The following is a 23,810-nucleotide window of genomic DNA, read 5'->3' on the forward strand; positions in this document are numbered from 1 at the left end:
CATGTATGGCTGTGTGTGGTTTCTCTATCTGGGTGGATAGACAACCCTGGAATAAACAGGTTTTCAAACTACAGTATGAGCAGGATGTCGATCTGAAAAGTGACGCTCATCCAGGTGTGATCACAAACCAGCTATAGAACCTGATTCAAAGTTTATCGATGTTGTGTGAATTCTGACATCGAGCGATTATCGAATGACTGTGAAAGCATTTTGATCATAGTGCACATGCCTCCCCCATAACCACTGACTATTTAAGTTGCTTCTCCTGGGGACTGATGTCACAAAGCCCCGCCCCCAATCCACACACACTCTGCCATTCGCAGGTCTGCACAAATAGCGACAGAAATAGCGTACAGATCTAATCGTAACCCCCATGCAGATTGACCGAAAGGAAGCCGGTGGCTGTGGGTGGAAACCGGAGTGGTGGAATCTGCGATCCATTTGAATTCTCTTGCAGACTTGCACGGGGCTGGTTTTTTTTTGTCTGGGCAGCAGCTATCTACTCGCAGTCATCTGCTAATTTGCACATCAGTATAGAAGTGTATTTGCATACGGCCACGATGAGTCACAGATTGGATTGATCACACGGCTACTGGGCTTGTGGCTGCAGTATGATCTCTGCGTCATCCATTGATTGGCTAATGACTCATTAATGGCCCTGAGGATTAGTAAGTGGATTGGGTGCGATGATGCCGCCAGTATTACAGCCCCTTATCTCTGCGTAGTGAAGCATTTTGCATTACTGTGCAGCGTTGGGTGCCCTATGACGAATCAGTACACACAGTACTGGCGTTCTCTCATCCACACCCATCATTCCGGAGAATTGCAGAATCTCATGACTCTTTGGGAAGCCGCCAGTCAGAAACCCGACACTGGGTAGAGTTTGTATGTATAGAGTTGCACAGTTAGCCCACATACACTGCTACAACCAATCCCCTTGATATGTCATATGCCATCTTTTTCCATATGATATATCACATGGGATCCCAGCAAGTGCTGAGGGATCCAAGAAATCTTGAGTGTAGCACTTGAGATCTTCGAGCTGGCGTACATAGTGGGGGTGTTTCAGGAATATCAGATCGAAATCAGAGACAGAACACATGCGATTTGCCACTTTTCACCCGATCCGTCGTAATCGGGTTATAAGTGTATTGCCGGCTTTAGAAACGTATGGAGCGTTTCGGGGGTGGTGACTGTGAGATAACAGGGGAGTGGTTAATCATGGCACACAGTTGTATCGTCTTATCGGAATGTCCTGGTGGTAGCGCTGACAGTGGTTCCCTGCAGGCGTAAGACCCATTTTGTGCATGTACAGAACAGGTCTTACAAAGGAGGTTATTCAGACCTGATAGATGGGCTACGAATTTTCCGCCCGTTCAATTATCATTGGACGCGCATGGTTATGGGTCATAGTACGCATGTGCAAGGCTATCTTGCGTTAAAATACTACAGCATCATTTTCGAACCCTGTCTGTTCGCAAGTTGATTGACAGGATGCAGGCGTTTGGGGAAGGTATCCAGAAGTTTTGATGGACAGGGTTAGGGGTTCGGTAGCGTGTGCGTCTCCTGCACAAAGGGGGGTGTGGTACGCAAGTGCACCTCATGCACAATAAACGAGGCATTTGCCAGTGCTCCATGTTACAATGACTCCATTTCAATCCCCAACTATCCACGCTAGCCCGAAGCGTGGCGAGAGCGCAGCGAGTCCCGCAAGGGGACGCGGATTTCTTGACGTGTATTCCGCGTCCCCTCGTGGGGCTCGCTGCGCTCGCAACGCTTTGGGCTCGGTGGCTGGCTGTGCTCACCACACTTTATAACATCAACTCCCCGCCGACGTGGAAAGTGGGGGTATGAACAAGTCGGGAGGACGCCTACCGTGTCCCCTCGCGGGGCTCACTGCGCTCACCACCCTTTGAGCTGGCGTGGATAGGGGGGGTGTTTCAGGAACACATTCACACCTGTCATGTCAGCCAGGTTAAAATGGCCAATGGTTCCCACACAATGTAATAAGCGCTGACTGACTACGCTAACTGCGTAACGCTGACTGACTACACTAACTGCATAACGCTGACTGACTACGCTAACTACGTTAGATCCGGCTAGCCGTAAACGGGCGGGAACACTACGCTGATACTGACAGGGATGCTGACTACGCTGACCGCGGGAACACTACGCTGATTCTGACAGGGACGCTACGTTGACTACATAACTGCCACCTTGAAACTTCACAAGTACAGTTTTCTGGGATTGTCAGGGAAAATGCAGGCATATTTTGTTTCACTAATTGCCGTTGTGCATCTGCGACATACTTGCCTACTTCGATGGTCTATTTGAAGCCAGGAGAGGAGACTCTCAGCAGCTCTTTCCGGGGGCGGAGCTTGCCCTGCCTCCATTGAGCCCCACCTCCATTCCGGTAAATGCAGCGATTCGTGGCTCTTAGGGGAGGGAGGTGGTACTAAATGATGTTATTTGCATCATTTTAACCCCGCCCCCTCCCTGAAGAGCTGCAAATGCAGGCATTTGTCCGGCAGAAGGAGGGGGTGCAGGGAGCTAATGTGGGAGTCTTTCCCAACCTTTCAGGAGGCCGGAGGGGAACCTCATTTTCGGGACCCACCCGGCCATGGTAAGTATGATCTGAGATGAGTCAGGAATGCGTGCACAGTCATTCGATAATCTATGCTGAATTTAGCTCAATGTCCAATGCAGTTACTTTATTACTGGGGGCAAATGAGTCATATTGTGAATCCCTTGAAAACGACAGCTTATCCGTGCAGGAAGAATGGAGATCAGATATGCAATCGCTGATGTGAATCTCAGAACACAAGCAGCGAGATAAGGCCCACAGTGCGGGAAGCGACGCCGATGTCACATTCCTGCGGAGAGTATCGCTTATGTGGTCACAAACCTTTCAATCACGTTTCATGTTGTCATAAGCATTCCTCCCATATTATCTGCACAGATAACCGATCATATCAGCTCATTAATCACCCAACCTTATTATTAGTCTTCAAAACAAGGGATTACCATAGCTTTTATCATAAACATACATTTAAAGTTTAAAGAGACGTTAGGGCTGATTCAGAATGAAGAAGTCCCAAATCATTCCCAACTGACCAACAATTTCTGGACAGCTCACAGTGCCCTAGACACTGCAGCCTGCAGAACGCATTCGGGGCAGGGTGTTGCGGAGAACGTGGGCGTGTTGTTCCCGTTTTCCTGGGTGTGCCAAGGCCAGTGTTCGTGCAGATAATCCGCTGCTGTGCCTTCAGACACAGCAGCAGATCAGAGAAGATGGCAGGAGGCATCTATTTACACAAGACTCCTGCAGCATAAGCTCAGCATCACACAGCGGCGGTGTGCGAAGCTGCAGGCGCTGCGTGATATCCATCCATACCTGAACCAGGCTCATTCCCCAAATACTCGAACCACCACGTATATACCCATTTTCTACAAGACCTAACCCCCTAGAATTCCAAAAAATACAGCTGGGCCAAGAACAATGTCACAATTGGAAGGTGTGATGTTGTATGATATTATCTTAATTTCATTTAAATAAGTGGGTGTATGTGGGTGTGTGGGGGCGGGGGGGGGGGGGGCAACTTTGTTCCACTTGCTGTAATTGTAGGTGGAACTAGTTCCATCTCCACCATGGCCCTGCACAGTATTTTACACAAAAGATCCTGCCCTAACACCAATAGGTGATTCAGGTGTCACTTGTATCACTAAGGAGCTCGAACCACCCCCCCATCTCAGGTCCTACTGGCTTAATGGTTCTTCTTCACCTGCGATCTGCCCTTGTGAAATTGAGTTCCAACACCTCTCCTGGACCACCTTAAGCTCTGTATGTTATGGCCACATGTACTGCATGTAGTGTTTTGATGCATGTTGTCAAGACGACAGATTGAGCATTGATGCAGGGTTGCCGACTTTTTCTCCCGGAGAGGAGACTTCCAGCTGCAGTTCGGGGGGGGGGGGGGGGGGCTTGAGCTTTACATCATTAAGCCCCGCCCCCAGGATGTTAAAAAACCCCAATTCAAGATCTCCGTGGAGGGGGCGGGGCTAAAATGGCGGATTGACGGATTTCAATCCAAAGGTATGGGGAAGACGCCGCAATCGGGGGTGGCGTGGGGGTCCCGGGAGGGTTGCCCACCTTTCCGGGGGGCCGGGAGGAGGACCCGATTTTCGGGATCCTCCCGGTAATTCCGGGAGGGTCGGAAACCCTGCGTTGATGTATCAAGCAGGGAAGAGAGTGGAGGGGTTGCCCATCAGGGCTTCCTATGTTACACATACTGTAGCGCTCCCTCTGGATTAATGAGGTCAAAACAAGGGGTGTTTGGGGAGAGCATTTAATCTCATTTATCTGATTGACAGGAAGTTGTATTTGGAGATGAAGTTTACACTTTTGCACTAAGCACCTCTTCAAATTGTACGAGCAGTACTGCAACAAAGGTATTTTACAGTGCGCATGCAGTGCACTTAGTAAATGGGGTTCATTGTGTCTGGCCAGCTCCTAATTGTCAAACACAGCCTCTAACATGGCAGTTTTTGTAGGTGCTGAGGTCTGTTACTTTATCCCTCTCCACTTTATCACTTTTTGGAGCTTAGTAGTACATCTGGCCAATATTTAGTGCGCTAAGCATCACGTATTGAGTTTACGTACAATTTATTTGTCTGGGTGGAGTATAAACCGAGACTCCTCGCTAAGTAAATTTACACACTCTGTCAAATGATGCCTTATCTTTCATGTAATTAGTTACCCATATGCTGTAAATTGTAGGAACTCATCCAGCCAATAACCAGCGAGTCTGATTTCTGATAATACGAAAATTCATTGAGGGCTAATGGGGTATTAGAAATAATGGGCCGAATTTAGTAAAATGTGATTTTTTGGTAAGGTGCCATTTCTACACAAAAAAACAGCCAAAACCGCGTATATACCGCAAATCACACATGTAATAGTTGCGATAAAAATCACACATTTTTGCCAGTCAAAAGCATCCAAATGTTTTCTTATTGAAAACATCAAAATCCCAGATACTGTATGGGTGCCATTTTTCAAACCGTACCTTAATCATTACCAAAAATCGAAAAAAAAATTAGACCAGGTCCAGGCTGGCGAGTTTGACAGAACCATGCACAGATCAGTGAGTTTGGTGCATGGTTCTGTCCAAAAAAGTGTCTAAAAGTAAAACATTTAAAACTAAAAAACATGGGGTCCCTGCCCTTAGCATAAGCAGAACTAGCACCAGGCACAAATATGGGGTGGAAAGTGATGGGGTCCCCCCGTATTTAAGAAACCAGCACCAGGCTCTTGGAATAGTCCTGGTTCCAAAAATACAGGGGACAAAAAGACCGGGGATCACCCGTATTGTGGAACCAGCACCGGGCTCCTACAGCCAGCAGTGTCATGCCACAACCGGGGGGGGGGACGGACACTTTTTATGCAAGGTCCCCTGGCCAATACATGAGCACCCTGGCTGGTGAGCCCTGGACAGGGTACCTGGGAGAGTGGGGACCCCCTCAATATAGCCCCCCCAGGCTTAACCTTTCCAGGAATGAAGCGGTAGATGCTGTGCTGATGTTTTTTGTGTAAAAAAAAAAAAAGATTAAAATGACATCCAATCAGGGCTGAGCTCCAGGGGAGTTCCTCACCTGATTGGATGTAGTCATCTTCATGGAGACAGAGGGACAGTCTACAATTGGCAGGACTGTCCCGCTGTAAAGGTGGCCATACACATGCAGATTTATCTTCAGATCTGGCTTGACCTCCCAACTGTCCCATTAAGGTGCGTACACACGTACAGATTTTTCTGTCTGATCTATCAGGTGGGAACAAAAACCTGGAAATGTATGGGAGCATATGACAATCAAAAATTTCGGTACTTATGTAGTATCTGGGCTGCCGATTTAGAAATCGGATCGGATCGCATCGCATCGTATCGCATCGCATGCGACCAAATCGTATGCGATGCGATGGTCAAGATTTTTCCATAGGATTCAATGTTAAAATGGTCTGAGTCCATTTTAACATAGAATTCAATGGGAAAAAGGGGTCCTTTTCCTTTCCCCACTATCCAAGTGGGCATGGAGTTGGATATAAACCTGTGGCGAGCGTAGCGAGCCACCGAGCCCGAAGCGTGGCGAGCGTAGCGAGCCCCGCGAGGGGACACAGAATACTTTTTAAGAAATATGCGTCCCCTCGCGGGGCTCGCTTCGCTCGCCACGCTTCGGGCTCGGTGGCTCGCTGCGCTCGCCACGCTATATAAAATCAACTCTATGCCCACTTGGATAGTGGGGAAATGAACAGGACCTTCTTAACATTGAATCCTATGCAAAATCGTATCGAATCGCATCGCATCGCATCGCATCGCATCTGATTGTATGCCATACAATCACAAAATCGGCAGCCCAGATACTACATAAGTACCAAAATTTCCACCCAAATGCAGGAAAACAGAAAAAAAAATATATGCTTTGATAAATTTGTTATATCAGAACGTATAAACAATTTGTCTGACTGATCACTGTCTGTTTTCAAGCGTTTGGGAACAATTTTTTGATTGTCATTTGCTCCCATACATTTCCAGGTTTTTGTTCCCACCAGATACATCAGACAGAAAAATCATATACTTAATAATTATTATTATTAATAATAATAATAATAATAATGTATTTATTTGTAATTTATTTGCCTTTGCAGCCTCTCTCTGGGACACGGTACGCCCATTCAGACTTTGTTATATGATGTGAACACATTTTCCTACCAGATAGTTTATTAGTCTTATCACTCCAAGCAAACAGACAGTACCAGGCAACCGGCTGCACTTTGTGACGGTCGCTATGACAACAGGAATCGATCGATCCCCTTTGTATCCTGTTTAAAATAATAGTTCAACTATTTCCCAAGCATTGTTCATTGTCCTTTATGAGAAACATAGTAACCATTGTGTGATAGGGTAGATGTATCTTCATTGTGGGCGTACTACGCTTTACTACGTGTTATATGTGAACACGTCCAGTGTGTGGCCTCGGACCTTCAAATACAATCTAAATAGAGTTTATGGGGCTAATTCAGATCTGATCACTGGGCGGTAAATCTGCAGGGCCTGATTCAGCCCTGTACGCAAGGCTGCGTATACTCGTAGTCAGCGCTGCCCGCCGCCGCGGCCCCACGATAGTCTCCAATAGTGCAGACACAGTAAAACCATACAATTACAAAGCTCAGGTACAATGCAGCTGACTGGGACAGTTGGCACAGCAGCTACATCTGTAGACCCAGAAAACATGCAGCTGATAGGTTGGCCATTCCCAGAATATGGGGTCCACACGTCACCTTCTCAGGAATGCAGCCCAGCTCCGCCCACTCCTTTCTCCAATGAGGGCAGACTGTTAATGAGGCTGTGGTTTGGGGGCTCTGCGGGCAAGGACACAAACCCCAGTTCTGCACATGCACAGAATGGGTCCCGGTTATGAGCACATTCCCCACCATTGGAGACTTATGAACATCTCAGGATCAGGTGCCTATAATCATTCAGTACTGCCCCACTACCCCCCAGTAGGGTCATGGTAGAGGTCCTTCTCAGAAGATGCCTCATTGATACAAAGTTGTTTAGAAGGATATCCCCATTTCTTTGGGAAATAGTTAAAATTGGGAAATACTGTAGTCAGTCTTCTATACCTCAGAGGCCTTCATTTCCACAAAACCTGGTCTTAACCCCTTCCCGACATTTGACGTACATTTACGTCATGGTCGGGATGTACTTCCCGACACATGACGTAAATGTACGTCATGACTTTAAACTCTAGTCTAGAGACGCGGTGACAGAGGGTTGATGTCTGCTGTCCCTGACAGCAGACATCTTCCCTCATTGCCCAGGGGGGGCAGCGATGCCCCCCCCGATCGGCGATCGTTGCAATTGGCTGTTCAAATGTGAACAGCCAATTGCAGCGTTTACTGTGTTATGTATATAATTTTGACTCTGCTGCCCCCTAGTGTCCAAAAAAAAATAAAAGAAAGTTGAAATAATGAATGAAACATAAAGTTTACATATGGTCTATGTTAGTTATGAACTATTTTGAGTGGTATGATTATTTGTCTCACAAGCGGAAAATTTAACATTTTGCAAATTGCAAAATGTTCAATTTTTTTACGACATTTTGGTATTTTTCACAAAAAAAAAAAAACTGTATCGACCAAAATTTACCACTAACTTAAAGTACAATGTGTCACGGGAAAACAATCTCAAAATCACTGGGATAAGTAAAAGCAAAAAAAAGTTATCCCCACTTAAGTGATACATGTCAGATTTGAAAAAAAGGGCTCTGTCAGGAAGGCAAAAACAGGCTGCGGCGGTAAGGGGTTAAAGGGTATCCAGAGAGCTCTCAAGAACTGTAGTCCAAACGTCCCCCCAACTCTGCCTAGGTTGACATGACTTGGGAGCAGTGATGGATTTTACAGTTCAAAAGAGGTTCTGCTTAAATATCCCGGGCAACCTGCAGCATACGGTCTTTTTCCGGTAAGTGCCCATCCTACAGCCGCCACCAACGCGTTTTGACCCGCTTGGGGGTCTTTTTCAAGGCTCCTGACCAGGAGCCTTGAAAAAATCCCCAAACGGGTCAAAATACATTAAAGGATACCTCTGTGGATACCTTTGTGTGGGATGCGCACTTACCGGAAAAGACCTTATGCTGCAGGTTGCCCGGGCTATTTAAGCAGAACCTCTTTTGAACTGTTTTTATTCAGACAGTTCCAACATATCCGGTAATTACACTTCTACAGCTCTGTTCAAACCAATCACCGGAGGAACTGTGTTTTGTGCACATTATTTGAACAATTATTGTAAAGGAATTTTCTTGATGTTTGTCAGTCTAGAGTGACTTTTATTGTGGCCGGAGATGGCCGAATTTTAGGGAGGGCGCTGATGTCAGCCGCCAACCCCAAGCTGGCATCGACACACCTGCGTTCGTAGGGGTACGCTCAGCATTTTTATGGGCGCAACCACTGTTTTTGTTGACACGCCCATGAAATGCTGTACAGACCCCCTGTGTACGCCCCCCTGCCCTCCCATCCTGGAGCGAACACACCGGCGTGTGTGAAACTCGCCAAAGGAGTTCGATCCAGAGGCTTGCACATGCGCATATTAGTGCATGCACAAACACCTAACATTGGATGGCGGATCGAATTTCCCCCCTATTGGTTATCACCTGTATCCCACAGATCTCTTCCCTACAGACTATACAGGACACTTTCTCTTCCTCTCCCAAGATATTGCTGCCACCTAGTGGACACTGCGGGTTACTGTAACACATATTAGATTTTCTTTTATATATTTGTAGTTGGTAAGAAAACATCATTATCTCATCAGAAAAAGAAAATTTGATAAAATGTTTTACTGATACTATATACAGTTATACCTAATATAACTTGCTGTATGTAATACTAGCAATGCATAACTACTGTATACTGGAGGGAGACATTCTTCATACCACAGGAAGAGGAGCAACAGAACACGAGGACCTGCACTGACACTAGAGGGAGGAAGATTCAGGGGAAATGTGAGGAAGAATTACTTCACAGGAAGGGTAGTGGATAAGTGGGATAGCCTTCCATCAGAGGTGGTAGAGGCAAATACAGTAGAACAATTTAAACATGCTTGGGATAGGCATATTGGTATCCTTACAAAGCAATAAGTAACTAATAAGTAATTATTCCCCAATACAGACTCTCACCACTACAGTCCATCATGAATGCAGCTGCGAGGCTAATCTTCCTAGCCAGACGTTCATGGTCTGCAAAGCTGCTCTGTCAGTCACTTCATTGGTTACCTGTATTCTACAGTATTCAATACAAAATTATTTTACTTACACACAAAGCCATAAACCAAACTACACCAACATACATCTCTTCTCTTATCTCAAAATATCATCCAACACGACCTCTACGCTCCTCCCAAGATCTGCGTCTCTCATCCACACTCATTACTCGCTCCCATATCCGATGGCAGGACTTTCTTTGGGCTGCACCCACTCTGTGGAATGCTCTCCCAAGCACAATAAGACTCTCCCCCAGTCTCCAAACCTATAAGCGTTCCCTGAAAACTCACCTCTTCAGACCAGCTTATCAAATTCCAGAACCAGCCACTTAACCTTCATATACCATTCCTATCCAATCACATCCCCACTGTACAGTCCACACATATCCACTCTCTTTCCTTTTCACATCTTCCATCCTCCTGGCCCCTGACCAAACTGCTGAGTCCCAGTATCATACAGCACACCAGGAACCTTTGCAATCTGGTGGACTTTATGCAATAAAGAATATCTATCCTTATGTATCAATGCCTATTTCCCTATAGATTGTAAGCTTGCGAGCAGGGCCCTCATACCTTTGACAGTCTGTAAATACCCAGTTTGTTGTATCACTGTCTCCTATTGTAAAGTGCAACGGAATATGCTGCGCTTTATAAGAAACTGATAAATAAATCAATAAGGATCAAATGTGGTTTGGGGTAACATGTTTATAACTAGATGGGCCACGTGGTTCTTATCTGCCGTCACATTCTATGTACTGTATATCCTCTGTAAAAGGAGACAGCCACTAGGTTCATTTGGGGTAATTCAGACCTGGCTGCAGGTTTGTGACGTTCCACACACCTGCAACCCCTGGCGGTAGTCTGGGCAAGGCTGCTTCACATGCAGGGTCCCGCCCAGCAATGTGCCCGCAAAAATGTACACGCACAATGCTAAACAGCAAAGCGCTTGCACAAGACTGGCAGCTTGTGTCTGCGCAGCCTAGCTGCAAGGCCAGGCGCATGGCAGCCATGGTCCGGGTAGCAGTGGCTGCTTGTGATGGCACACATCCATCGTGGCCCTCCGCAGGCTGCTCTCAGAAAAACAGGGTTCCGCCCGTAACGCCGCATCATATTGATGCACTATCGCCACCCTCGTTGCTGCCCCCCCTCCCCCCGGTCGGAACTGAAACTGCGTTTGCCCACTGATTTAAAGGCACTTGGGTCTGAATCAGGCCCATTGTGTGTCCGGCAAGTGAGATGTCTGCAGCTGTTTCCTAGTCTGTGACGCCAGCCTCTGCCTGAGCTCCTGCACCTCCGACATGAGCGCTCGCTCCTTGCGTTCCAAATCCCTTCTTCCCCCATATAGGCCCTTATTCAGATCTGATCGCAGTACAAATTTGTTTGGAAAATGGGCAAAACCATGTGCACTGCAGGGGGGCAGATGTAACATGTGCAGAGAGAGTTAGATTTGTGTGAGTTATTTTGTTTCTGTGCAGGGTAAATCCTGGCTGCATTATTTTTACACTGCAATTTAGATTTCAGTTTAACACACCTCACCCAAATTTAACTCTCTCTGCACATGTTACATCTGCCCCACCTGCAGTGCACATGGTTTTGCCCATTTTCCAAACAAATTTGTACTGCGATCAGATCTTTATAAGGGCCATAGAGAGACTACGGAACAGACAGGGAAGATGCACAGAAGGAGTATATGCAGCATTTCCTGCAACACATCATAAACAGATTTCAGACAGTGACACAGTAGCACACCACATCCATGTAACAGGTATTATTAAGTTCAGTTGGAAGTGAAGAAAGAGTTTACGCTATGGATGCACACCAAAGGAATGTATTTTAAAACTTATACTTTTATTAGTTTTAGGGTATAAAGAAAAGAGAATACTGTTATCTGTGTTCATTTAACATTTAGGATCACAGATCATGTCCCTCTCTGCTGTTTGTGAAATTTTTAAGGGGTTAAAAAATAAAGACATACAGTACATTTATGCTGCTTTCCCACTGCCAAACCTGCTTTGACCCGTTTTTTTAAACGGTTCTTTAAACGGGTCAAAGCAGGTTTAACCCCTTTCCCACTGCATGTAGTAAACTGTATATTACTGGTTAATTACCGTTTTTGTACCTTTCAATGTGAAAGCTACAAAACGGTAATTAACCAGTAATATACCCCCCCCTCCCCTGGTACCTGCCCTGTGCCCACCCTCCCCTGATACTTACCTGCGTGGGGGATCCAGGCAGCGGGGTTCACTCACTGCTGAGGAGGCAGTGGGGTCCGGCATGGGCACAGTACTTTGGGTCCCTCTGCATGCTGGGCAGTGGGGACGCAGCGGGGTCCATTCCGCATGGGCACTGTGCTGGTGGTGCATTCGGGGTTCATTCGGGGTCGGGGCAGTCCCTGCAGCTGATTGGAACTAAAAGTTCCCACTATGCGCATGTCTACTGAGGCGTGCATATCAATGAGCCGCTCATTACATATGCGCATATGTAATGAGCGGCTCATTGATATGCACGGCGCTCAGTAGACATGTGCATAGTGGGAACTATTAGTTCCCATCAGCTGCAGGGACTGCCCCGACCCCGAATGAACCCCAAATGGACCCTGCTGCACCACCAGCACCCACAGCACAGTGCCCATGCGGGATGGACCCCGCTGTGTCCCCACTGCCCAGCATGCAGAGGGACCCAAAGTACTGTGCCCATGCCAGACCCCGCTGCCTCCTCAGCAGTGCGTGAACCCCGCTGCCCGGATCCCCCACGCAGGTAAGTATTAGGGGAGGGTGGGCACAGGGCAGGTACCAGGGGAGGGGGAAGTAGTGTGGGATTTTGAATACTGTTTAAGAGGCATTCCCACTGCCTAAAAACGGTATTTAAACGTGTAGGACTCTGCTTTTTAAACGGGTTGAAATACCGGTTCACTTTAACCGGTAAATCAACTCTGGCGCTTTCCCACTGCAGCCTTAAACGGTAAATAGTGGGGAAAAAACGGCAATTTACAGTTTAAGAGCTGCAGTGGGAAAGGGGCATTACACACACATGTTTAGTGAAGTGCGAGGTCACTTTAAAGAGAGAAAAGTGTGTTTATAGATTTAAAAGTTTACTAGACTTGTTGTCTGTTCTTTTGATTGCTGCAGTTTCTGACGCGGGTTTTTCCTCTATAGTACAATCTGTTGCTCTCCCTGGGATTAGTATTGGATAGTATATATAATTCTATCATTGATACTTTTTTGTTTAGTGCTTCTAGTATTCTGATATAATAGTATCCAATTTGTTTGGCATTCTGCCCAGGGTCTGCAATGTAATTCAGTATAGTACTGTTTTGTTATAGATTCAACTGTTACTTTGTATTTATTTATTTTTAGTTATGTTTCATTTGTTTTCAAAGTCCTGTTAGCTCTTTTTTATTTTAGCCAGTATTCAGAAGGTCCGGTGCAAATAAAGGCCCATACACACTGGGCGACTTTGAGCTAAAGCTGCTCAAAATAGCCTGTTTCAGCAACTTCCCCCCCCCCCAGCGATGAACACGATCATCGCTCTCCAAACACGCCGGGCATAGTCCCCAGTGTGTATGGACCTTAAGAGAGGAGGGTAGAGTTTTTCTTGACCAGTCTTCTGGGTTGCATTCACCAGAGAATACATTTTTCGGTACTTGTTTCCTAGCACGGCCACAATCGCGGGCATCGTGTACCTTAAAGTTAAGGTACACGATGCCCGCGATGGACCCGATTTCCTTTGAAATCAGGCCCATTTTGCCGGCAAAGGCAAAATCACGGGCATCGCGTCGGTCGCGACCATTAACATTGCCCCCGACGCGACCGACGCGATGCCCGCGACTTTGCCATAGGCTTCAATGTTAAAATATTTTTTAACATTGAAATCGGGAGCATCGCGTCGGTCTTGTGCCATTATAATGGCACAAGATGAGATGGACTTGATTAAGTCCATCTCACATAGGAAACAATGTGAAATGGGCCAATATGACCCATTTCACATTGTATATGGCCCCGTCGTCACCCCACGATTGACGCAAACCCGAAGCGTGGCGAGCGCAGCGAACCCGCAAGGGGCGGCGGTGCGCGTCCTCCAACCTTTTCATACCCCTACTATCCACGTCGGTGTGGAGTTGAGAATATAAAGTGTGGCGAGCGCAGCGAGCCACCGAGCCCGAAGCATGGCGAGCGCAGCGAGCCCCGCGAGGGGACGCATATACCTGTGAAGTTATACGCGTGCGCTCGCCACACTTCGGGCTCGGTGGCTCGCTGCACTCGCCACACTTTATATTCTCATCTCCACGCCGACGTGGATAGTAGGGGTATGAAAAGGTCAGAGGACGCGCACCGCCGCCCCTCGTGGGCTCGCTGCGCTCGCCACACTTCGGGTTGGCTTCAATCGTGGGGTGGCGTTGAGGGTGTAAAATTGGGGGTCTAGGGAATATTTTACATTGAATCCAATGTAAAATAGGGTCCCAGGGACCCTATTCACATTTGATTCAATTAAAAAACCGGGTCGGTCGCATCGCATGCGATTTTGTCGCATGCGATGCGACCGACGCGATTTTTCCGACACGACCACCCCGATCCAAATCGGGGTGGCCGTGCTAGGAAACAAGTACCCATTTTTCACATTACATTTAAATATATTTGTGATGAATTCAGGGAAACAAGAGATCATATGCTTATGATAGTTGTGTCTGGCTGTTCTATGTACTTTTTAGGTACATGTAGGTTTTATTTAATATGTGGTTATAAATTCATAAATTAGTCCCAAGTGGATTATACTATAACCAGACAGCAAGTTATCAGATTATTGCATTTACTTAGTGCTCTAATTCATTTTTGAATGCAGTTTTCTTCTCTGATTCATTCATGTGTCTCTACTGTCATCTGGTAGGTATTTTCTGAGATGACAGGTGGCGGCTGTGAAACTTCTAAGACCTCATCTCCAACATATCACTGAGGCATACTTCCCAAGTTTGCTGCTGCTTTTTCCTTGTACTCTGTTGTGGGTGGTAAATTAGAGGGTGCAGGGGGCCTCCAGGGAAAGCAGGGGACTTGCCCACCTCCCCACAGGGCTGCCAAGAGAAATCCTGGGCCCTGGTACAACAACTTCCCAGGGCCCCCATTTGGGTGTAGTATAGGAGCCCGACAGTCATTAGCCTGATGTGGGATACCAACTGCCCAGACTCAGAAAGCGGGGGGGGGGGGCGCAACAAAGGGCTATTCTATTCTCTGTTTATGGGGGCCGTGGACCCCCACGAGGGTGAATAGCCGGTGGCCCTCGGGACCCTGAGTGTTGGAGTTTTAATCATTACACCGACGTCGGAATCCTGACTGTCGGGGACCCATCCAGCACCCCCCATTTCACATATCAATACCGCTTTGATAAGCTGCAAAAAACATAGAGGGACACATCTGTACACACAAACACACTCACATAGGGCCCAATTCAGACCTAATCACATGGCTGCAAATTTGTACAGTGGGCGATTATCGATGTACTGTGCATGCCTATGGGCTTCAATGCGTGTGCTCGATTCAAACCAGCGATGAAGTCCTGCTACAGTACGTTTTCTATTAGCAATCCGGAAGCCGGCTTCTGGGCTGGTAGCCGACCATTAATTGGGAGTGCTAGCCGTGCCAAAAAAAAACATTGGGGGTGTCAGAGATAGCATAGGAGACAGTGCCTAAGCCTGTTAGGGAAGGGTTTTTGATGTCAGCTCCAGCCACGATCATGCTGATTTTATTACATCCTAGTAAATCCCTGGCTACTCAGAGCTTGCAATCGGTGGTGACCAGTGAAAAAAATCATTTCATAGTGAGCGTCTCACAAATGGATTTACTGTAGATATTTTTGCTCAGCTCCGAATAGATTAGCAGCAGTACACAGCATGCACACTCATTCGCAAGGTTGGATTTCACTACAGTGGAGCGGCTTTTACCCCCATACTGTATATATAAAGACATACAAATATAGACATACAAATATAGTGTTCACTCTAGAATTTTATTAGGACAGGGTGCTGCAAACCGGGCGGGCACCCCCTCTCCCCCCATCAAGCGGGCAACCCCCCCCAAGGCTTAGATGGGGGGGGGGGCACTTGGAATAGCTATAGCTGACCTGCTGCTCTCAGCAGAGCACCAGTCACAGCCTCATTGCAAAAGAATACAAGAAGACAACCAGTTTGTACATTTAAAACCACCTATAATATGTATCCTAATTTCAGGCTGCCAGATTATTCTGCGTGTGCCTGATAAACAGGCGTATTACTGACAGCATGCACAAAGCCTCTGCTTGATGCCCCCTGTAGTGCTGCTGCTTAATGCCCCCTGTAGTGCAGACTCACACTGGTAGTCCAGGTCTGGCCTCCACCTCCACCACTGTATGAGAGCAGATAACAGCGCCACAGGCTTCCCTCACCCATCTGGCAGCTGTCAAATATGGTGCGCTGACTAGTAAGCCAATCGCAGCTCGTGGCCCAGCAGCCAATCACCGCAGCTGCCGGTATGCAAGCTCTGATTGGCTCAGGAGTCACACGGCATTTGAAATGGCCGAGAACTGCCGGAGGGGTGGTGGAAGTTTGTGGCGCTATGCACCACTCTCATACACTTGCAGTGACGGAGGCACCGGGAGACTCCGGAGGGCTGAGAGGGGCAGGCCTTTTAGCACAGTGGCACAGGAGGAGCTGCAGATAACAAAGTCCTGCCAGCACGGTGGGGATTTGGACACAACCATTGAATTAATTTTCTGTAGATCAGGGTCCTATAGTTTATAATCAGCACCATTTGGAGCATGCCTAGAGGCACTGAAACATCAGCTTCTTGTACAGTAATTTACTTTTAACGGTTTGTTGCTGACGCCTATTCTTCACATATATATATATATGTATATCATAGAGAGACAGAATCCCCATCACCAGTGCCAATCTTTATCCCAAATCTGGACATATCTGAGGAAACTCTTAGGCATATATTCAATGCCGTGGGCGAGCGGTGACTGCGAGCAGGACTTTTTGCTCGCAGTCACCGCTCACCCTGTCCGTATTCAACTGACCCTCCCTCATTCGCAAATTCCCCCTCGCTCCGTTTTTTGAGCGAGGGGGAATTTGCAAATGTGCCTCCAAAAGCTGCGAGAGCCGAGGCTAATTACAGCGAGTTTGCTGCACTAGCCGCGGCTCTCGCAGTTTAGGGGAATCCTCACAGTTCTGTGACTGCGAGGATTCCCCCGGAACGTTGCATAGTGTGAGCGGCCGGCGCGGGGGTTAAACTGCGAGGATCACTGGTTTTCTGCGATCCTCGCAGTTTAACCCCCTCGCACCGGCATTGAATACTGCACTTAGAATCTGGTCTCTCATAAATCTACTAGCAGCCAGGAGTAGCAGCTAAGTACAACTTACTATCAATGAATCGCTTTAAATGAATGACTACATTTTACCACTGTCTTTATTATTCTAAAGAAACCATATGGGATCAGTAACATGCCATTCTATTAATACATGTTAAGCTCTCTAAGAATCTATATAAGTTATATATTAAGCCAGGCAGGGCAGTCAACTGTACTTACAGGAAGGACTGCAGCGTTTTTATAATTTACAGGGGTCTGTCTGTCTACATTTTCTGGGTCAGTGCACAGTGACCTCAGGCTCTCAGTTCCTCCGGCTCCATCGCAGTGCACCGTGACCTTCTTCTCCCTGGTCTCCCACGTGCAGTCTGCACTCTGCACTAGCATAGCGTCCGGTCTCTCCCAGCTGAGCTGCAGTCTGCAGATAGAGACAGTGAGACCTGCGAGATCATCTCACGAGAGTCTCTCTCTCTCTGCACTGAAGCTCCGCAGCGGTGGACCGGACGCCTCTGCCACTGTCTGTACTATAGTGTGCACACTCACTGACAGTGACAGACACAGACGGTAAGCACCCGCTCGCCTCCATTAATTTACCGCCGCCTGCGCTCCCAAGTCCCGCTACACAGAAACGCGCGGCACCCGCACCCATTGCCCTAAAAAAAAAAGTGTGTTTGTGTGTGTCCTTGCACCCGGGCCCCCTGATAGGCCCGGGCCCGGGTAAAATGTACCCGCCCCCCCTGCCTCTCGGCGGCCCTGCCTCCCCAGGGAGCAGGGTGGACTACCCGATTTTTGGACCTCCCTGCCATTCCGGAATGTTAGGCAAGTATGCCTTAATGGTTTGGAAAGTGGTTATTGGTGGAAGAATGGAGGGGGGGGGGGGCAGTAAGTTGAAGTTTTGCCTATGAGAATCCTTACACCGGCCCTGTTGACACCATATAGTCATTGTGGTGAAAAGGTCGACAGGGTCAAAAAGTCTGCAGGTACAAAAAGTAGGCAGTCAAAGTGGTCGACATGACAATGGTTGAAACAAGTTATTTGGGGGTTCTCCCCATATTATAAAGCATTACCAGGCCACTGTTTGGTGTTTTCGCTGTATACGGAGGTGGGCTGTACTGATCTACGGGATCATGGCCGCCCCCTGGCCTGGAGACGGTGAGACAGGAGACAGTTTGGACTCTATCGGTCTAAAGCCCTGTGTGCAGCCAGCTCGCGGCTCCGCCCCGCAGGAAGTGACGTAGGATGACGTTTCTGTGCCCATTCTCCAATCAGGAAGTAACTTCACACCGAGACAGCTGCAGCCAGCAGCAAGTTCCAGGGAGCTCGGAGAAGCGGCAGCTGACAGCCGGGGTGGAGATGCGGCGGTAACACGGGATGCTCAGGCCGGGTGTCAGCCACTGACCGGGGGGTGCCGGCGCCATGAACATAGACGTGGAATTCCACATCCGCCAGAACTATCCATGGGCCAAGCTGCCAGCCAACGTCAAACAGGTAATCATTCACCTGGGGCCCATGTACGCACACCTAGTATGCTTTGGCTGCACACCTGGCTGGCAATGGCCCCGCCCCCACTTGGCCACACACCTGGCTGGCAATCTCCTCGCTTGGCTGCACACCTGGCTAGCAATGGCCCCACCTCTGCTTGGCCGCACACCTGGCTGGCAATGACCCCGCCCCTGCTTGGCCGCACACCTGGCTGGCAATGACCCCGCCCCTGCTTGGCCGCACACCTGGCTGGCAATGACCCCGCCCCTGCTTGGCCGCACACCTGGCTGGCAATGACCCCGCCCCTGCTTGGCCGCACACCTGGCTGGCAATGACCCCGCCCCTGCTTGGCCACACACCTGGCTGGCAATGACCCCGCCCCTGCTTGGCCACACACCTGGCTGGCAATGACCCCGCCCCTGCTTGGCCACACACCTGGCTGGCAATGACCCCGCCCCTGCTTGGCCACACACCTGGCTGGCAATGGCCCCACCTCTGCTTGGCCACACACCTGGCCTGCAATGGCCCCATCCCCACTTGGCCGCACACCTGTCTGGCAATAGCCCCGCCCCTGCTTGGCCCCACACCTGTTTGGAAATGGCCCCGCCCATGCTTGGCCCCACACCTGGCTGGCAATGGCCCCGCCCTTGCTTGGCCCCACACCTGGCTGGCAATGGCCCCGCCCTTGCTTGGCCCCACACCTGGCTGGCAATGGCCCCGCCCTTGCTTGGCCCCACACCTGACTGGCTATCGCCCTGCTTGACTGCACACCTGGGAGAAGCCAGGTGTAAGATGCTGTGGCTGATATAAGTGAGGTGGAGGAGACGCCATGCTCCCTCTTTAGGATGCCAGCCTAAAACCAAGTGTATAAGTATTTGGGGCATTATGGAACTGATATACTAATGCAGAGTAATACGTAACACTGTAAAACTGTGCAGCATGAAGAAGATGAAAGGGTTGTATTGTACATTAAGTAGATTAAACTTAGATATGTCCTAACAACTCCCCCTCACTGTATGAAGACTTCTCCTTCAGTGCACTGCATGTACAACCTCTGATTGTGCGGTAATACACAGAATAAGCCCCTGTGTTCGGAAAGACCTTAATAACCTCACATTCTGCACTTTCTGGAATAAATCTTGTTGTGAGTCAGTTTCCTCTTAACTTTTTTTTTTCTTCTTCCTCTCCCTTCCCCAGAGCCTTGGAAACTCCCAAAAGGAATATGAGAAGCAGGTTATACTGTACAGTATCCGGAACCAGCTGAGGTACCGCAGTCATTTAGGTAAGGAGCGCAGTCTCGGTGCCTTGTCTTCTGTAGGGATAGATCACATCTCAAGACCTGAAACCTTGTGGCATTGTTGTAAATAACGTACTAGAAACAGATTGTAGTTGTGATGTATTTTCTGAAAGGTGATGATTACTTGCCGCACAAAGGACAATTAATGACGGCTTGCCATATACTCATTTTGAATCTTTTCAAAGCATTTTGGAGCAGATCTATCAATGACTAATAATCTTATTATGTCTTGTTACGAATGATAAATGTGCTCCAGCCATTGAGCTTATGTCATGTGTTTGAAAAATGCTGATTGGCTGGAGCACCATTTATTACTCATGACAAAACACATGCAGTTTCCCTTTCCTGCACTGGGTGTCGCTGTCTGCTTTGGTGCTTCTAGTACAGTCTGGTCTTTATTGAGACATCACAGCAGACAGTGACACCCCAGGCAGGAAAGAGGAACTGCACACAGTTTGAAAAGTGCAGGGTTCTAGAATAAACACTACTATTGTGTAGGGGGGAAAAAAAGGCAAAAAGTCAACAGACATTAGATACCAAGCCAATATCCACTGTTTGTGTTATTGTTTTAGGAATTATTCTTATTAAGGGTTTCTGATACTTGCAGGTCATGTGCTCATTTATCTAAATCTTGTAATCTATTTAATGTATTTACCCTTATATATTGGGTGTTTTCCATACCTGTCAGTGTAGAGGATTGGTTGCATTTGGAAGAACTGGGTTTTTTTTCAATCGCTTGGCCCCATGTAAATTCCTAGCCTTTTCTGGATCAGTACAGGGCCGCATGGACAAATCTCCCTGCGGAGACCAATACGTAATCTCGCTGGTACCGCCATCTATCAAGTAGTCCCTGCGGGTTGGCTCGACTGCTCGTCAATCAGGACAATGCTATGCCAGTTACTGCCCCCACTCTAGTGCAATGTCTGTGTCCTCAGCTTTGCTATGTTAATGTGTAAGGGGAATTAATTATATCTGAATAGATGATTTTCACATAAGCTCAGCACCTTGGCTGGTTCCCAGTAGTGTGATCTCTCTATGTAAAAGTACATGGGTGAAATGGATTTAGCTTTTTAAAAATGTTTTATCTGCTTGGTCTATGAATCGATCTCCTAAACAGGGAGACACGTTCCTGTGTGTAGGTGGTGAATACGCTTTAAATAAACTCTCTGTGGGTGTTGCACAGTATGTCAGCTGCAGTGTATGTCTGTCTGTGCGTTTTTTAATCTACGCTACTCCGTGCTGTGGTGTGTACAGGATTGTTTCCTACCTAATGCACACATTATTGTGACGGTGCGTGGCTTCCTTGTATGAGTTCAGAATTTTCTTGAAAATCAAATCTGTGGTTTACTTAACTCTAAATCAACATGGTCAAGGACAAACCATGTTTACTTCTACAACACTGAACATGCTGCAATCTCATTCACAGAATACTGTTAATCAGGCGTACGTTTATGTCCGCTATCACTGCGTCTGCCATTAATCTCTCGGTTATTTACTACTGAATGGTTTCACCTTCTCAAATCTGGAAGTTCAATTTCCACATGTTGATGAGCCGTATTCAGCAGCCTGAGAGAGGCCTTGTTCACCTGGGTTGGGTACGGAATCTCGGCATTCACAATCCCAATGGTCAGGATGCCGACAGCGGCATTCTGACACTGAAAATTCCAATGGATCCTGGTGTTTTTAACTCTATCCCTAACCTCCCCCATCCTTGCAGCCTAAGCATTACCCCTGTACTTACCGTCAGGATTCCGCTGTTGTATTCTGACTGTCGGGATCCCGACTGCATCCTGTTTCCCTGTGAGTATATCAGCCTTGCTAACGGAGCACAGCAGAGAAATCCTTCATGCCTCTGTATAGAGAAATCGTCCATCTACATGAGATTCTTAGAATACCCTTTATGGATCAACAATGCCAAAAAACTGTTTTCATTGAATTCACCAGGTAACAGTCGGCTTGTTTCTGCTTTGGCATTAAGTTCTTTGCAATGATGGGTGACTGTGACCATTGTCTTGCTTACCTTTTAGGCCTTCGTCATAATTCTGTTAAATATCCTAATTTTAGACTTTGTTAAGATGATGGTGAACGTCCGGTGTGGGTGATATATGCTATAGTGAAGAGGAAGGATTGAGAGACTGATGCCCTGGGGGAGAGTCTGGTCATGTATGGTTGGATGTTCTGTAAGTCGGTGAGCAGCCCTGGAGAAACCTATTGAGATTGTAGTGCAAGGTGGCTACCAGGGAATGTAAGAAGCCTAGGTCAATGGCAGACTAAAGAGGACAAGAGCGCAGCAGTGTGCTTGTCCATTGATGTCGGACCCATTGTTACCAGGTGCATCAAATCAAGCACAAAAATTTGGGGAACGGTCTTCTGTTTCGGCCTTAATACCCATGACCGCAAAGCAAGGTCCCTCAGAAAATGGTTTGATTTAGAACTTGACTGGTCTATCCAGACTGCTTTGCTATAATTAGGATACTGACTAGCAAGGTCTTGTTGACACACTTGCCTGTCCTTACTAATGTAATGTCTTCACAGAAGAAAGAAAGAAGGGGCAAGGAGGAGACCAAGCCCATATTAATGCCCATAGTTTAGGAATGAGATGCTTAGAAAGCACATATGGCTGTGATGTTCAGGTGTCCACATACTTCTGGCTATGTAGTGACAAGATCAGGGGTGTATGAGGAACCAGTGATGAATTTCAAGGTAAGGGTGAGAAGCTTGATTTGGTTTCTGGAAATATTAGGGAGCAGGCATGGGGACGTATGGAGTGGTGCAGAGATGATCCAAAGGATGAGGGTTTGAAAGATGGAAGCATAGAAACAACGTATGGCTGGATTTGTGGAGCTGAGGTCGAAGTGATGGATGACACCAAGACAGTGGACTTGTGGTGCTGGAGACACTAGAGTGAGAGGAAGACTTTAATAGGGCAATGACTAAAGTATGTAGAGTGCTTCCTATGCAAAATCTAGTACTCCGGATATAATTGTGTGTTTGGCAGAATAACCATTTTATCGGAAAGCTTAATGATTTTTTCTTTTTGGTGTGCAGACCTGTGGGCAAAATAGTCCTTTTGGATCTATTTCTCTTCCAACCCTTAGCTGTAGGGATCACGCTGGGAACTAGAACATATAGCAGCCATTTTTCCTAGAGCTTTGCCAGATGGGTGATGACAGCTTCTACTCCATCCCTTGCTGTGTCCCCCACAAAAAGAGCTTTCTCCTCTTCCTCTCCCCTCCCATACACAGACCCTGGACGGCCATGCTACACTCCGTGTCTTTGCTTTATGTTGGGAGATGCACAGGCTCTCGCCTCCCTGTATACCTCACTCCAGTCACCTCCTTCCTACCCTGCCACGGTAACTGCTTCGTAGACCCACTTAGACTTTTATTTGTGGTTCTGTAACATTCAGTACTCTACCCTAAATTTGACTCCACTCTTTATTAGACTTCTGTGTGTGGGATCTCATTGCTATGTCTTCCAAAGGTTATTCAGCCAATGTTCTCGGGTGGACAGTGCTGTGTTAGGATCTTGCAAGAACTGTTCTAAAGTTGTCTCTCCTCATACTTCAGACCAGGACAGTATGTGTTGGTTCAAAATCTGGTTTCACTCTGGCATATGCTACACAGGGATCTCCCATCTAAGTGCAAATCTGTCATACAGGACAATCTCAACACTCGAGTATCTCAGTGGACCATGATGATGATGATGTTCCGTCACTTCTGACACAGAGATCCTACTCTTCTGTAGCGTTTTCAAACTCTCATGGCTGTGGATGCTTTAATCAAGGAGGTGAAGACTGTTCTCTTCAGACTAAGTCAGATGCTCCTTTCATAATAGGCGGCAGCTGAGTCTGTCTTCTGCTCAGCTGGAGGACCTCCTTGCGGAGG

The 23,810-nt window shown here is 47.6% G+C and overlaps 2 protein-coding genes across 2 annotated transcripts in view; one reads left to right on the plus strand and one right to left on the minus strand.

The window, feature by feature from the left end:
• The window catches only part of ANXA13 (annexin A13), an 85,076-nt gene extending 67,530 nt beyond the window's left edge, over positions 1 to 17,546 (minus strand). The window contains exon 1 of the mRNA XM_083186770.1: positions 17,367 to 17,546. Coding sequence (XP_083042896.1) covers positions 17,367 to 17,531 — 165 coding nt within the window. The 5' untranslated portion in view covers positions 17,532 to 17,546. The remainder of the gene's footprint in view (positions 1 to 17,366) is intronic.
• A 65-nt stretch (positions 17,547 to 17,611) lies between these two features.
• FAM91A1 (family with sequence similarity 91 member A1) overlaps positions 17,612 to 23,810 on the plus strand; it is a 31,834-nt gene continuing 25,635 nt past the window's right edge. The window contains exons 1-3 of the mRNA XM_083186768.1: positions 17,612 to 17,708; positions 18,414 to 18,632; positions 19,824 to 19,908. Coding sequence (XP_083042894.1) covers positions 18,561 to 18,632; positions 19,824 to 19,908 — 157 coding nt within the window. The 5' untranslated portion in view covers positions 17,612 to 17,708; positions 18,414 to 18,560. The remainder of the gene's footprint in view (positions 17,709 to 18,413; positions 18,633 to 19,823; positions 19,909 to 23,810) is intronic.

This window comes from Crinia signifera, chromosome 5 (assembly GCF_055691185.1).
Source record: "Crinia signifera chromosome 5, ASM5569118v1, whole genome shotgun sequence".
In the NCBI taxonomy this organism is placed as follows: Eukaryota; Metazoa; Chordata; class Amphibia; order Anura; family Myobatrachidae; genus Crinia; species Crinia signifera.